Below are 16467 nucleotides of genomic sequence, written 5' to 3'. Positions count from 1 at the left end.
ACAGGAGAGTCATTCTGCTCGAAGCACTAGTGACAGGTGACAAGAGTCTCCACAGGCCCAATGCGACTTTACACTGCAGAGAAAAGAAGCACAGTGGGCAGGAGATTTCTATAAATCCATCCACTGTGCGTGTGCTGTACAACCCGTTTTGGAAAACAGGCTGAGTGCAAAATGCTGCTATTCCTAATACAGGGTACATACCCAGCAGAACTTAGTGTCTGGTGCCCTTTTCAAGGGAACCAATCACCAGGATTTTCGTATATAAGGTAAAGCCAGTGCTATACTGGCACTATCAGGCTGATTCTATACATACCTGTAGTGGTCAGCTCGGATGTTTAGATTTTGAAACCTAACTAAGTAAAGTTTATAAAATCGGCAGCTTCTTGAGTGACAGCAGCAGAGGATCAGATAATATCTGGGGGGTATTCATAGTTATCCCCTCCTCCTGTTATGCTAATTCTAAGTATTATACAAACGATTCACTATTTCACTTGCAGGACCTGTGTGAGGTCATACCCATGTGACTAGAAGGGGTGGGGCGTCAGCCAACAGAAAAATGTTTTTTTTTGGCTGAGGCCCAGCTCCTTCTGGTCACATGGGTATGACCTCACACAGGTCCTGCAAGTTAAATAGTGAATCGTTTGTATAATACTCATGCTAATTCTAACAGGGGGAGGGGATAACTATGAATACCCCCCAGATATTATGTGATCCTCAGCTGCTGTCACTCAAGAAGCTGATGATTTTAAACACTTTACTTTCTTAGGTTTCAAAACCTATATATCCGAGCTGACCACTACAGGTATGTATAGAATCAGCCTGAAAGTGCCAGTATAACACTGGCTTTAGGTCATATATGAAAATCCTGGTGATTGGTTCCCTTGAAAAGGGAACCAGACAGTAGGTTCTGCTGGGTATGTACCCTCTATTAGGAATAGCAGCATTTTGCACTCAGCCTGGTTCCCTTTAAGTATGTACACTCAGTCACCTTTTCTATGTATAACTTTACTATGAAGTGGCTTTCTTTCCATTATATCAAGACATTTTGTTGTGCTAAATGCTGCACACTGTGTGGAAACTTTATTTTGAGCCATACTTTTAGGGAGCGGTAGCCCCAAGACATCTATAGATTGCAGGCAGTAATCATGCATTTCAAGGGTGCAATGCTGACTACAGATTCATGCACATAGGCGTTTGGCAGAATTTAAGAATTTCATGGCACAGTGTAATTAAAATAATGACAAAAGCTACATGCAAAAGAATATAAACAATACATATGGACATAATTTTAAGACATTGTGTTATCTATTGGTTCAATGCAAATAAAAATATGGCTAGATCAATATTATTACTAACAAACGGTAAAAATAAGCTCTCTGTATATACAACTCAGAATCTGTAGAAGATGTTAGAAAAAATGTATAGGAGGGTGAACCCACAGCACCGTACTCGTGCCACATTCCAGGAAATTAAGAAACTAGACATTTGGCAATTCAGTCTCTGATCAGGGCCAGTGTTCCTTTTGGCATCAAATCACACCAAAGACCATGTGAAGATATTGTTCATATGATACATTTATCCAGCCGTCTTGGTCTGTGTCTTGGCGTCGGAAAACATCGGTAAATTTCTGGAAAGAAAACAAAAATTTAAAATGCTAAGAAATGCATTACAACCATGTCAGACATCCCAATGTCAAGTACATGTGAAGCTTTTACTAACCACCTCTATCAATTCTCCTTGTTACTTTGGAAGGGTCTTCATTTTTGCCATGAATCCCAAATTATAACCTGATATAAGTATGTAATGTATTTAAATGTAAACTATTACTATTTATTTACTGCAGGGAATGTTCTCATTTTTTTTTATATCTTATGTTTTTGTCTAGTGATAGCCACAGTGCATATACGCACTTACACATTGTAATTATACCAACACAGGTGTGCCGGCACTTTTTTTTTTTTTCAGTTTTGCTTTAGTTTCTTGTACATATAGAGGTGTGGATCCACTCATCCCCCTCTTTTTGGGCTGTGCATTTAGTCTATATAGATTTTCCATGGGCAACTCCAAAACAGTCAAGCTTGCATCCAGTCAATTGAGGCCTGCTGGTACCTAGAGAGATTAAACAGTAGAGATCGTACCATCCTGATTAAGTACACCATGTCAAAGTATGATGGCTTGTTAATCAAAATAGTGTCAGCTAAGTACCCTATGTTATTTACACGTACTATTTTAATAACGGCAGGGTATTTTGCTGATTATTTTCATTCTAGGCTTCACCTATTATAAAAGAGTAAGGCCAGAAGCATTGGTTGCAACATGGCCATAAATTTGGGCTACATGGAGCCAATGTGTTTCCACTTGATTGATTTTACATATTGTTTAAGGCTAGTTTCACACTTGCGTTGAACGGTATCCGTTGCATTGCGTTGTGTGACGGATGCAACGGATGTGTTTAATATAATGGCACAACGGATCGTACAAAACAACGGAAAGCTTTTTTTAAATTTTTTCTTCTTTACAGTTTTACCGGCAGCAGACTATTGTGAACGATCAGCTGAGCACTCTCAATAGCCGGCTGCCGGGCGCTCAGCTGAGCGCTCTCAATAGCCAGCTGCCGGGCGCTCAGCTGAGCGCTCTCAATAGCCGGCTGCCGGGCGCTCAGCTGAGCGCTCTCAATAGCCGGCTGCCGGGCGCTCAGCTGAGCGCTCTCAATAGCCGGCTGCCGGGCGCTCAGCTGAGCGCTCTCAATAGCCGGCTGTCGGGCGCTCAGCTGAGCGCTCTCAATAGCCGGCTGCCGGGCGCTCAGCTGAGCGCTCTCAATAGCCGGCTGCCGGGCGCTCAGCTGAGCGCTCTCAATAGCCGGCTGCCGGGCGCTCAGCTGAGCGCTCTCAATAGCCGGCTGCCGGGCGCTCAGCTGAGCGCTCTCAATAGCCGGCTGCCGGGCGCTCAGCTGAGCGCTCTCAATAGCCGGCTGCCGGGCGCTCAGCTGAGCGCTCTCAATAGCCGGCTGCCGGGCGCTCAGCTAAGCGCGCTCACATGCCGGCGGCCGGGGCGCTCAGCTGAACGCTCTCAATAGCCGGCTGCCGGGCGCTCAGCTGAGCGCTCTCAATAGCCGGCTGCCGGGCGCTCAGCTGAGCGCTCTCAATAGCCGGCTGCCGGGCGCTCAGCTGAGCGCTCTTAATAGCCGGCTGTCGGGCGCTCAGCTGAGCGCTCTCAATAGCCGGCTGTCGGGCGCTCAGCTGAGCGCTCTCAATAGCCGGCTGCCGGGCGCTCAGCTGAGCGCTCTCAATAGCCGGCTGCCGGGCGCTCAGCTGAGCGCTCTCAATAGCCGGCTGCCGGGCGCTCAGCTGAGCGCTCTCAATAGCCGGCTGCCGGGCGCTCAGCTAAGCGCGCTCACATGCCGGCGGCCGGGGCGCTCAGCTGAACGTTCGGCCACCGAGAAACAAAATAAAGTTTCTGTGATAAAATAAAATAAAAAAAAAGAAGATGAGCATGTGCAGTTAAAAATAGGGGATGCCGCCGCTCAAAAAAACGTTACATGCTGTGTTCCTTCCGCCCGGCGGAAGCAACGCAGCATTGGCCAGCAGAAGCAGCTCAGGTACTTTTGGCACAATCCGTCATCCATACAAGTGTATGGGAAACAGCGGAATCCGTTAACGGATTCCGCTGTTTTCCAAAAGGGCGGATTGTGACGGAAGGAAAAAAACGCAAGTGTGAAAGTACCCTAACCCACAAATCTGCATGGCCATTATAAAAATGTGCAGTTCTTTGGTTGCACTGTTTAGTGTGGGAAACAAACTGAAATCATTCACCAGTTTTATCAATGAAAGAAGAAAACTACAGCCGTTGATGTGCAGACATTAAATAAGCAAAATTGCCAGGAAGGTCCAGCTCTGTAGCAGCAGAACAGTGAATGCAGCTGTGAGCATAAGACAAAATGGGATCAGTACAGAGTAAGAAACAATGGGGAGGTAAAGATGATAGGACATTCACAATGGCCATTATTATAGGGATCAGTACACAATAAGTAAAGAAACACTGCAGTGGTAAAAACAACAGACATAATTATAGGGCTAAGAAACCCCCTTCAATGGCTTTCCCTGCATTGTAGTATAATAGAGCCCTAAATGATACATGCATGGGTGGCCAGAAATGCTGTGGGTGAAATATGTAGCCTTCTTTTATGTTATTTTCCAAGCTAACCCTCTGCTACAGATGCAATCAAGAAAAAAAGAGAATTTTGTTACTTACCGTAAATTCTTTTTCTTGTAGTTCTGTCATGGGAGACCCAGACCATGGGTGTATAGCTACTGCCTCCGGAGGACACACAAAGTACTACACTCAAAACATGTAGCTCCTCCCTCCTAGCATATACACCCCCTGCTAGCCAGTCCTAGCCAGTTTAGTGCAAAAGCTGAAGGAGGACATCCACCCACAAGAGGAGACAGAGTAAAACCCGGAAGAACCGGAACCTCTGTCTACAACAACAACAACAGCCGGTGAAGACACACGGAACAAGAAACCTGCCAACAGGCAATAGGGAGGGTGCTGGGTCTCCCATGACGGAACTACAAGAAAAAGAATTTACGGTAAGTAACAAAATTCTCTTTTTCTTCAACGTTCCTATGGGAGACCCAGACCATGGGACGTTCTAAAGCAGTCCATGGGTGGGAATAAACAGACAAACTGAGAAGCAGGCGAAACCTAACTTCACAAATGGGCGACAGACGCCTGAAAGATGCGTCTGCCCAAGCCCGCGTCTGCCAAAGCATGAGCATGCCTTGGGTAGTGCTTCGAAAAAGTATGCAGACTAATCCGAGCGGCAGTCTGACAGACCTACTGAGCCGTAGCCTGGTGCCTGAAAGCCCAAAAGGCACCGACAGCTCTGATCAAGTGTGCCCTGATCCCCGGCGGGGAAGGCACTTGAGTACACTTGTAGGCATCGGAAATGGCCGACCTAAGCCAAAGAACCAGGGTCGGCTTAGATGCCGAGAGACCGCTACGCTGACTAGTGGTCAGCACCAGAGAGAGGTGCACCGCCTAATAACGGCGGAGCGAGCACATAGATCCGGAGCGCCCGCACCAGATCCAGGATATGCAACGCTTCTTCAAAGCGATGAACAGGAGCCGGACAAAAGGAAGGCAGGAAAATTGCCCCGGATAAGGTGGAGTAACCACCTTAGGGAAAAAGTCCGGAGTCGGACGGAGACCACATTGTCCACCATTGAAAAAGACCAAAAAAGGGGGTGACTCCGAAGAGAGTGCAGCCAAAACTCTCTGGCGGGAAATTATGGCCACTAGAAAGACTACTAAGAAGAAACAAGAAACCTCCCTAAGAGGCGCAAAAGGGGGGTTTCCGGGAACCGTGAGGACCGGATTAAGGTCCCAGGGCTCCATAGGCCGCCGGTAAGGCGGAATGATGTGAGATGCGCCCTTGAAGGAGCGCACCGGAGCCAGCCGGACGATACGCCGCTGGCACACACTGACAGAGCCGAGACCTGTCCCTTAATGAGGGATAGTCCTAGCTGTAGACCGGACTGTGGAGGGACAGGAGGGTCGGCAAGGCCAAAAAGGCCAAAGGACACTTTGGAGCTCGAGTCATAGTGGAGATGACTTCAGGAAGGATACCAGAAGTCGTCAAGATCCAGGACTCAAGAGCCACGCCGTCAATCTGAGAGTCCAGAATTCTGGCGGAAAAAACGGACCTTTTGAGAGAAGGTCTGGACGGTCCGGAAGATGCCATGGCAACCCAACGGACAGATGGAGCAGGTCAGGGTACCAAGCCTGCCTGGGTCAGTCTGGAGTATGAGAATGACCCGACGGCCCTCTTTACTGATCTTGCGCAGGACTCTGGACAAGAGCTAGAGGGTGAAACACGTAAAAAAGACGAAACTGGGATCAAACATGAACCAGTGCGTCTGCCGCAAAACCTGAGGATCGTGGACCACGGTTGGACAGCTGAAATAGTCTGCCTCGCAGTTTTCACATCTAGGATGTGGGCTGCGGATACGGTGGACTAGGAGTCCCTCGTCCACTGAAGAATGCGTTGAGCCGCCAACATTGCCAGGCGGCTGAGTGTCCCGCCCTGGAAGTTGATGTAGGAAAACGCTGTCACGTTGTCCGACTGGACTCGAATGTGCCTAGCCGCCAACAGATGGTGAAAGGCTTAGAGAGCTAGAAAATACAGCTCTGATTTCCAGCACATTGATCCAGAGGGCTGATTTGGACAGAGTCCAAGCGCCCTGCGCTCCACGGTGGAGATATACTGCTCCCAAGGCGGATAGACTAGCATCCTGGTGAGGATCACCCGGGACGGGGCCAGGAAGGAGCGTCCCTGAGACAGAGTGGCCGAAGCCACCACTGAAACGAGCCCCTGGTCAGTGGCGAAGCCACCACCCCGTGGAAGGAGGAAGTTCGCTTGTACAGCGGAAAACATCCAGTCTCAGAGGACGCAGGAGAACTGGGCAAGGAATCGCTTCCATTGACGCCACCATCTGACCAGCATCTGTATTCGGTGCCTGATAGAACGACGTCGACCGCCAGCGGAGGGACTACTGTTCGACTAAGAGCAGCTTCACAAGTGCCGACAGAGTCTCGAATTGCGTCCCTGGGAACCTCTGGTTCGAAGTCAGAGTGGACTTGGACAGAATGAAAAGCCACCCGAATTGGTTAGAGTGGCGAGAGTGAGCGAAGCACTCTGCTAAGAGTCTGCACTGGATGAAGCCCCGACAAGAAGACCGTTCAGGGCAAAAGATCACTGCCAATCCTAGAGGTGCAGGACCCTAATCACAGCTGCCCCAATGAGAATACTCGAGGGGCCGTGGCTAACCCCAAGGGAAGAGCCACGAATTGGACCACTCTGATTGCAAAACGTAGCCAACGCTGGTGTGAAACTGCGATTGACACCTGCAGATAGGCATCTCTGATGCCGATGGCTGCTAGGGAATCTCCTTGGGTTCTTGATTGATCCGGTGAAAAACACACGGAACAAGACCGAGACTCCATGTGAAAACGCCACACCTGACCATGCTTGAAAAGCTAAAGATCCAGGTCGGAAGGCACCGCCCTCTTCGGGGACTAGGAATAGATTTAAGCAGAAAACTCAGAACCGTTCCCAGTCGGGAACCGGTACAATTACTCCATTGGCCTGCAAGAAAAACCACGGCCTGTGAGAAGGCGGCGGCCTTGGAGCCGGGGGGGAGTTTGACAGAAAAAAAATCTGTTTGACGGGTGGATAGAATTCCATCCTGTAGCCATGGGAGATATAATCCCGCCCCCACTGAACGGAGACGTGTTAAAACTATACGTCGCCAAGTGGGAGAGCCTGCCACCGACCAAGGACGTTGTTGGCGTGGCTAGATAGCTCGGAGGAGGCTGACTCAGTGGCAGCATCTCCTGCGGTCTTCTGAAGACGCAGCTTCGAGCGCCATTTGGGTCTATGAACCTTGGCCGAGCTAGTGGACGAGGCCGAGGGCTTAGGGAACGATCAGATGGAGGAACGAAAACAACCGAAACCTCAACTGATTCCTGCCCTGGACAGGTTCCCTGGTTTTTGGTTTGTGGCAAGGAAGAACTCTCCCCGCCAAGAGCTTCCTTAATTTCATCCAGTTGGTTCCGAAGAGCCTGGTCCCAACAAAAGGGAGCCCAGCAAGGAACTTCTATAGAAGCATCTGACCTCCATTTCCGAAGCCACAGGAGCCTGCGGATAGCGAGGAAAGTAGCCAAGGCCACCGCCGTGCGGTGTCCAGCATGGCAGACATGGCATAGGATGAAAAGACTGAAGTCTGGAAGTTCAGGCAACCATTTCGGGCATAGAGTCCCTGAGAGGGAATGCATCTCCTCTAGAGAAGCAGAGAAGGCTACAAAAAACCCGCACTGCTGTAAAGCTGAGGAGAACGAAGCTCCTACCGCCCCCATACAGATTTGACCAGAAGGACAACCTGGCGGACCGCAAAACCTTAAGTGAGGAGCCATCAGCCACTGACATAACGGTCCGGGCTGAGCCCCTTGAGGTGAATGAGCCCACTTCTTGACCACCATTGGTGGACAGGGAAAAAAACAGTCCTCAGAATCACGCTTCATGGGAAGCGACTGTCAGAGCGGACCCTGGGCTTGGTCACAGTGGCCTGAAAACTGGAGTGGTTAAGGAACACACATTGTGTTCTCCTAGGCAAGGTAACTCCGGCGGATTGATGGTCCAGTACAGAATTAATGTACCGTTGGATCCTTATAGAGGTGCCGTCAGCCACTGATACAATTATCCGGGCTGAAAGTCTAGACACCGGAGGGACCACCCTTGGCGAATGAGCTCACTCCTTGACCACCTCTGATGGGAGGGGGAAACAGGCAGCAGAACCCCGCTTTGGGGTCTGACAGGACAGGCTGTGGGCTTGGACACAGTGGGCTGAAAACTGGAGTGGTTAAGGAACACACTCCTTGTCCTGTTAAAGGTATACTGATGCCTTTCTGCCAGCGGGGAATACTCCCCTGATACAGGCGGATGGAGGTCCAGTACAAGTATAATGGACACAATCCAATCATTAGCATCTGCGTCACCTACGGACAGATCAATGGTACATAAAGTAGCGTCCGAGCCCCTGGTAGAGACATCCTCCTCGTCCAGTGAGTCAGCTCGTAATCAGAGCTGCGGGACGGGGAGGACAGGGGACCCTGCGTCTCCCTGTCAGGAGGACGGGGTCTGAGACCAGAAGGAGAGTCCTCTGTGAGCTTTGCTGAGCGAGCTGTAGCAGAAAACGCCCTGAGAAGGGGGCTGCATGCTCAGTAGATTCAGAGACAGCCGACCCCTGGAAATAGGGATTGTAGCCAAACCAGGGGTCAGCCACCGAAGCCGGAGCAGCTGGAGGGACCATGATGAGCCTCCAGACTGAGGGGCCACTGTGTTTATGAGCTCGGTACAGCCGTACGAGACTACATGCAGTGCATAATAAAAACAGCCTTGCAGCCTCGCTCTGTGAGACATGCTGCAGAGGTGGGGGCTCTGTCCTAGAATGGCCCCCAGCATATATAAACAGATAAAATAAGCAGCTGCACAAACCGGAGGTTGTGGCTGCCAGATAGTTTAAACAGACATTTCTGTGCCCTCCAGTCCCTCAGCCCAGGTCCCCACTTGTCACAATGTGGAATCTCTGTGCCTATGCAGGCACAGAGAACGCTGAGAAAATGGCGACCGGAGCGAGGAGAGGGGGCGGGGCATACTCTGAGAGCGGCAAATGAGGTAGCCAGGGGAGGGAATCCTTCCTCAGTGAGGAGTGTCCCTTCCCTGTGCTGCACAGCCGCTGGGCGGAGTCACACTGTCACTCTGCCTGACTGACATGCAGAGGCAGTGGAAACCGAAACTAGGCCTCAGGCAAAGCCGGGGCCTAGAGTAAAAAAATGTGGCCGGCGTGCAGGCACCATCGGCGCGGTTCTCCAGTGAAAACTGGAGAACCGGCCGGAAACGTTAACACAAACATAAAAACACACTCCCCCAATAAATAAAGTATAAAGGACCCCTGGAAAGACCACTTTCTGTGGTAATAACGTCTCATATACTTAGCTTGTGAGACGCAGGTTGCCAGGTCCCTGGGGGGGTGATAGCTCCGTCCAGCAGGATCCTGAAAAAGGGCTGCGGATGGAGACCGGTCTCCTGCAAAGCAGTGAGAACCGTGTTGGCTCCCACTTCAAGCCAGAGCCCGAGGGATGGTGAAGGAGCGCGGCATGAGAAGGCTCCAGCCTTGGAAAAATCAACCTTAACAGCACCGCCGACACAGTGGGGTGAGAAGGGACATGCCGGGAGTCCAGCTGGACCCGCTTTTCTTCCAAATCTTTGATCCAAAAGGAAAAATCAAAAATCAAAAATCAGAGAATGCATGTGTGTGTGACCTCCTGAAACACAAAGCAATGAACTGGCTAGGACTGGCTAGCAGGGGGTGTATATGCTAGGAGGGAGGAGCTACACGTTTTGAGTGTAGTACTTTGTGTGTCCTCCGGAGGGCAGTAGCTATACACCCATGGTCTGGGTCTCCCATAGGAACGTTAAAGAAAACATTAATAAGCTGCAATATTTTAAGTTCTGTAACTCACCTGCAAAACGATACAGCATTGAATGAAATCATCAAATGCAACTTGACCTCTTCTCTGTCTGTCAAATTTTCTAATCAGGATATCATAAAACTGATCCGTCAAACGATAACCTTCAAATAAAATATAGAGAGGAGAAAAAGTGAATTGTTCAACAGGTTTGAAATAAAATGTAAACAAACACTAAACCGCAGTATAAAGCATGGAGGAGGATAGATCCAAAACCTGGGGACTCTTACAGCCCTAACAGTTGTTAGAATACGGAGGAAACTGGCAGGTAGGCAACATTGTGCCCCACGTGTGGGCCTGACCTAAAGGACAAGAGTTTATCATGCCTTCCATACATACATGGGATGACCTCTCAGTCAGGGTGGAAGGCATGTAATCCTAGCTCTCTCCATCTGATTTCCAGGATCCTAGCAACAGAGATGGCGTCTTCTGTATGCAGAGTCCCTGATGTAGACCGCTGCTCCTCGGTGATTGTCACACTCTTTACTATTTCAGTGCATCTGAATTCTTTTGCACTCTGTTTTGATCTCACATAGTAAAGCCTACTGTTAGGTGCCTGTGGCTATATTGTGTAGGCTTACCTGTCTCCATATATACAGACTAAACCGACCCTGTGCGCAGCCTGGCCCAGCAGGTGTGTTCATGGAGTCATACTGCAGAGCGTTACCAGGTCTACATACACATAAGTAACACATTTTATGCTCCATGTTTATTCTAGAATGGTATATGGAATAAATCAGAAGAACAAAATGACATTTTCCTCTCTTACCCCTGTAGAGGCATTACATTGATAGTATAGGAAAAAGGTTTTCTTGAGAATTTTTAACTCCGTATTATAGACGGTCAGGGATATGAAGTCGGATCACTGCCTCCTAGTAACACCTGGGCACAATGACTTAGGCGGCTTTCACACTACGTTTTTTTAACATCCGTCATGAACGTTTTTTTAACGCAAAAGCGGATCCAGTGCAAATGCGTTTTCATTTCAATGCATTTGTAATGGACTCGCGTTAACATGCGTTCACATGCGTTTGCGTGCGTTATAGTGAGGATCCAGCGAGTTGCAGTTTTTTAACATTTTTCAAAAACGCTACTTGTAGCGTTTTTGAGCTGCGTCCAAATACTGCAAATTGCTGGATCCTGACTAAACAGCATGCAAACACATGTGAACGCTGGCATGCTGATAGACAGGATCCTGCTTGCTCTACTGAGCATGCCCAGAAACCAGTCTCGGGTGATCAGTCCCTCTCCCTCCACCCTCTCATTCCTCCCTCTCTCTCTCTCTGTCTCTCCCCCTCCCTCTCCTGTCTCTCTCTCCCACCTGAGAGCTGCGGACACTCGTAACTAAGGTAAATATCGGGTAACCACTTCTCTTAGTTACCCGATGTTTACGTTGGTTACGTGTACAGACGCTCATTACCAAGGTAAACATCGGGTATCCAAGCAAGTTACCCGATGTTTACCTTGGTTACGAACCTCCGCAGTTGTAAGAAGCCGGCTCCCAGTCTGGCACGTTTAGTTCCCCTCACTCCCGATCACATGACTCCAATGCCCGCCCCTAAACATCCAGTGACAGGATCCTGCAAAATAACACATGCGTTAGCATGCGTTTTTTGCTGTAAAAGCAGGATCCGCTTTTACAGCAACAAAACGTTCATGACGCATGTTAAAAAACGTAGTGTGAAAGCAGCCTTAGGCTAGTTTCACACTACGTCTTTTTAACATCCGCTGAAAACGTTTTTTTAGCGGAAGTACGGATCCTGCTTTTACAGCAAATAACGTATGCAAACGCATATGTTATTTTGCAGGATCCTGCACTGGATGTTAGGGGCGGGCAAAGGAGTCATGTGATCGGGATTGAGGGGGAGCTAGACTGGGAGGAGGCTTCTGACAGCTGCATACGCTGGTAACCAAGGTAAACATCGGCCTTGGATACCCGATATTTACCTTGGTTACGAGTGTCTACAGCTGCTAGGAGCCGGGCTGCGTGCACATAGCAGAGCCGGGCAGCGTGCACATAGCAGAGCCGGGCAGCGTGCACATAGCAGAGCCGGGCAGCGTGCACATAGCAGAGCCGGGCAGCGTGCACATAGCAGAGCCGGGCAGCGTGCACATAGCAGAGCCGGGCAGCGTGCACATAGCAGAGCCGGGCAGCGTGCACATAGCAGAGCCGGGCAGCGTGCACATAGCAGAGCCGGGCAGCGTGCACATAGCAGAGCCGGGCAGCGTGCACATAGCAGAGCCGGGCAGCGTGCACATAGCAGAGCCGGGCAGCGTGCACATAGCAGAGCCGGGCAGCGTGCACATGAGAGAGAGAGAGAGAGAGAGAGAGAGAGAGAGAGAGAGAGAGAGAGAGAGAGAGAGAGAGAGAGAGAGAGAGGAGAGAGAGAGAGAGAGAGAGAGAGAGAGGAGAGAGAGGAGAGAGAGAGAGAGAGAGAGAGAGAGAGAGAGAGACGACCGACCGACCGACCGACCGACCGACCCCTGTCCCTGTACCGGGCATGCTCAGTAGAGAATCAGGATCCTGTTATAACGCAACTGAACGACTTTTGGTAGGCAGGATCCAGCACTCATTGACATGCATTGCAGCTCGCGGCGCAATGTCAAGGATCCTGTGACATACGTTAATTTGACAAAGCCAAAAAACGCTACATGTTGCGTTTTTGAAACATGTTAAATTAACGCAAAATGACGGATCCTGCATCTAACGGACGCAAACGAATGCAAACGGAAGTGGACGTGAGTCCATTGAAAATGCATTAAACACAAAACGGATTTGCACAGGATCCGTACTTCCGTTAAAAAAACGTTTTCAACGGATGTTAAAAAGACGTAGTGTGAAACCAGCCTTACTGGGATTCAATTCAATGTAGCTTTTCAGGTTGTACACATAGTTGCCACCAAGTGTATGATCCCGTGACATAGTACATGTATAGAATACTTACCAAAACCCGATAAGGCTTGCTTTAATTCATTCTTATCAATCAGCCCAGAATTATCTCTGTCGTAGGTTCGAAATATATTCTGCCAATCAGTGATATACTTCCACACTCCAGTAAACTCAGCGAAGTTCACTCCTCCTTTGTAATCACGGTCAAACATGGCTGAAACACAAAATGAGAGGACATTGACACACTAGCCATTAGGTCCACCGGATTTTGGGAAATAAGAGTGTATGCACTGAATACTTCTTCATAGCCACAGCTAGGAGGATACGATCGCATGTAGCCCACACAATCCTGACTAGATACACCCGAAGCATGAATCACTCTTCCTCCATGGGAAATAATTTAACAGAGGGGCGTGGCAGCTAGAAGTCCCCTTACTGGCAGCCAGACTGGCTTGCACAGTCTCCTTAAGGGGAATACTGTTCCCCCGTGGTCTTCCTCCATGAGATTTTGTCACACTATCAGTGGAAATAAAATGGAAGAACCTGGAATTCAGGCTGTTTAGCACCCAACAAAAACACATAAGAGGTTTACAGAAAGTTCATGGTTCCTAATGTCTTATACGATTAAAGGGGAATTGTCCCACCCCCAACAACTTCATCATCTTTACTTAATGAGGATCATCATAAACATGTATGTAATGTGAATCCAAGCTCACGGCGACCCCTGCAGAGCTGCATGCGCTATGTATCAGTGGTCCTCTGCTATGCTTGTTTGGTATTCAAGTCCCCAGTTCTGGACACTAAAAGGATAAACTTGGTCCTGGTTCATGTGACTCATAAGTCTCGAATATACCACTGTCGCATTGCAGGATATATAGCAGGTATATCATTTTGCATTGCTTTCTCTGCCTGAAACTTTCTAATAGGGTATTTTATATATTTCAGAGGCCTGCAGAAACAGAGCTTAAAGTTATACATCATGCACGCTGCCCATTTGTCAATGTAGTAGCTGCTGCAGGATTTGAGAGACACACACACACACACACACACACACACACACACACTTCCATAGGCACTTTATAATTACTGTTACACAGCATATGTCACTTCTGAATCCAAATTGTGAACCTTGCTGAGGTCCATAAGATATAAACGGTAAAAACAAATAGCATAAACGAATAAGCCTCACATAGAGAAGGTAAAAGTACATATTAAAAAGTACAAAGGTAAAATTCCAGTTCATTGTTCTTCAGTAATGGGGCCAACGTTCGTTTTTGATGATGCGGTGACCAGAAAAGCTTATAAAACAGAGATACTTCCCTCTGATGTGAGCTATATATGTAGTGCATGGCACAACTGTAGATATTCATAGAACAGATTATGCAAGAATCCTAATTCTTCCTTGAGTTAGTTTCCCCTGAAAATACCTGCTCCACTGTGGGTACACCCATCCTCTCCTACATCCATACACCTCTCACATTATAACCAAAGACCATTCCTGAGCTCTATAACAAGGGGTAAGCCGAGTACATCCCTCCGCTCCCTGCACAACTTTAGCTTTACTTCATACCCTAATCATTGACAGAGGGTGAGCTCCGTTTGGAGGTCATCCTCGAGATCCAGCTTGCAGTATATATAGTTGAGCCATGAATGTAGGCCTCTCAGTAATACCTATACTACTCCTACCCCTCCATCCATTTTGATGCCCATGGACAACATTGAAATTTGCCTATATAAAATTGGGACACCTTTACATGGCTTAACACAATTACCACCACCGCTTCCTTTATGGAACCTCGAGCAATTCTGGTAAAAGCAGCTCTTGATCATTTTAGAAAGTTTTCCTGGAAGGCTGCACCTGAGAAGTTAAGAAGTCTTCTAGATTCCTTAGCCTCTTCTCAGTGGTATAAGTCAGCCCCCTGATTATAGCTGCTTCCCTGTAGTCTGACAGGAGGTATGGTCACATCCCATCATGGCCCCTGCTCTGAGACAGAACAGAAGCCACTATTATCAGGGACCTGGAGTAGGCCACGCTCCCTGATGTGAGATGTAACGTACCAGAGGGGTGGGGGAGCAGTGAGGGCAGGAACAGCAATGTGCATCTCCTCTTTAGAGTTTCTGAGGGCAGGGACAGTAGAAGAATTTTTTTTGCATCCCCCACGAAATACCCCTTTAACCTTTCAGATTTCAATGTTGTTTGTAACTAGGCTATCACTACTATCCTTCAGGCCGGTTTCAGACGTCCGTGTTTAATCAGGTACAAGTCACACGCATGGTTATGGTCATGTGTGTGTCACACGCAGGTACCGGCGTAAACAAGTGTCTGTGAAATAAAAAGCTATTCCACATTTACCTGTATCCAGTGCTGCTTTCTTCGGCTCTGCTGCCTCCTGCTTCTGACCGCCGCTCATTATATTCATTGATTACTCACCGCACTCAGGACCTGGAAGCCGGAGCATCGCTGGGAACAGCGCTGGGTACAGCACCACCAAGGACAGCATTGCGGGGACAGGTAAGTATTCAGCAGTGTGTGTGCAGTGACTTCTAGGAGGTCATTGAGTTCCCAATGAACTCTGATGACACCCCGGCAACAGCGGGTATCAGGACGGTGACTTCATGGGTTCATCAGAGTTCATTGGGAACCCTGACGAGTCCCTGATGCTGTCCCCACGATGCTCCAGCTTTCAGGTCCACACACACACACACACCTGTCCCCAGCGATGCGGTCCCCGGCACCGAAGTCCCCAGTGCTGCTTTGGCTTCAAGCTCCTTAGTGGAGTGAATATTCAGTGAGTATAATCAGTGGTGGTCAAGAGCAGGAGGCAGCAGAGAAGAAGAAAACAGAACTGGATACAGGTGAATATAGAAAATCTATTTAAAAGACCAGTGTTTTCTCCAGTACGTGTCACACTGATCAAATCAGTATGCGATCCTTGTGATACCCGTGCTGCTGGGGAAAAAAAACAGACATGTCTCCGTGTGTGCATGCGGGGCCAAGAGGGGCGGGGGGGTGTCACATGGTCTGTGCTGAAACAAGGCCGTGTGAATTCCAGTATAGAACAACATGAGTACGTGTGGCATCCATGTTAAAAACGGATGTCACACGTACTTGAAACACGGACGTCTGAAACCAGCCTAAAAGGGTATATCCGGGATGTAAAAAACAAATAAAAAATAAAATAAAAAATATGCCTGAGCACTAATAGGCAAGTAGTTGCTACCTACTTGCCTGTTGTAATCGACACCGTTCTTCACCCCTTCTGCCATTAACCTGGATTAAAATGTTCTAGAAGATGTGACTAATCCTTTTTTGGAGAACTTATTAACCTACCTTATGTGTCCCATGCTCTTTACTGTAAAGTTTTTGGAAATCTTGAAGCTTTAGTGTAGCAACATGACATAAAAGAGTTCTGCTCCTTGGATGTAATAACATGACCCACTAGTCTAACTGTGATAAAGCAGATGCATAGCTACTATATAACAGCTTA

General features: G+C 48.5%; 1 protein-coding gene across 1 annotated transcript in view; it reads right to left on the bottom strand.

Annotated features, from left to right (window-relative positions):
• Positions 1-898: 898 nt before the first annotated feature.
• PDCD6 (programmed cell death 6) overlaps positions 899-16467 on the bottom strand; it is a 32142-nt gene continuing 16573 nt past the window's right edge. Inside the window, exons 4-6 of the mRNA XM_075314915.1 lie at positions 13035-13193; positions 10084-10193; positions 899-1627 (exon numbers count right to left, since the gene is read on the bottom strand). Coding sequence (XP_075171030.1) covers positions 1529-1627; positions 10084-10193; positions 13035-13193 — 368 coding nt within the window. The 3' untranslated portion in view covers positions 899-1528. The remainder of the gene's footprint in view (positions 1628-10083; positions 10194-13034; positions 13194-16467) is intronic.

Source organism: Anomaloglossus baeobatrachus, chromosome 6 (assembly GCF_048569485.1).
Source record: "Anomaloglossus baeobatrachus isolate aAnoBae1 chromosome 6, aAnoBae1.hap1, whole genome shotgun sequence".
Classification (NCBI taxonomy): Eukaryota; Metazoa; Chordata; class Amphibia; order Anura; family Aromobatidae; genus Anomaloglossus; species Anomaloglossus baeobatrachus.
Note: the sequence above shows the minus strand (reverse complement) of the source record. Positions and strands in the feature narration are given on the sequence as shown.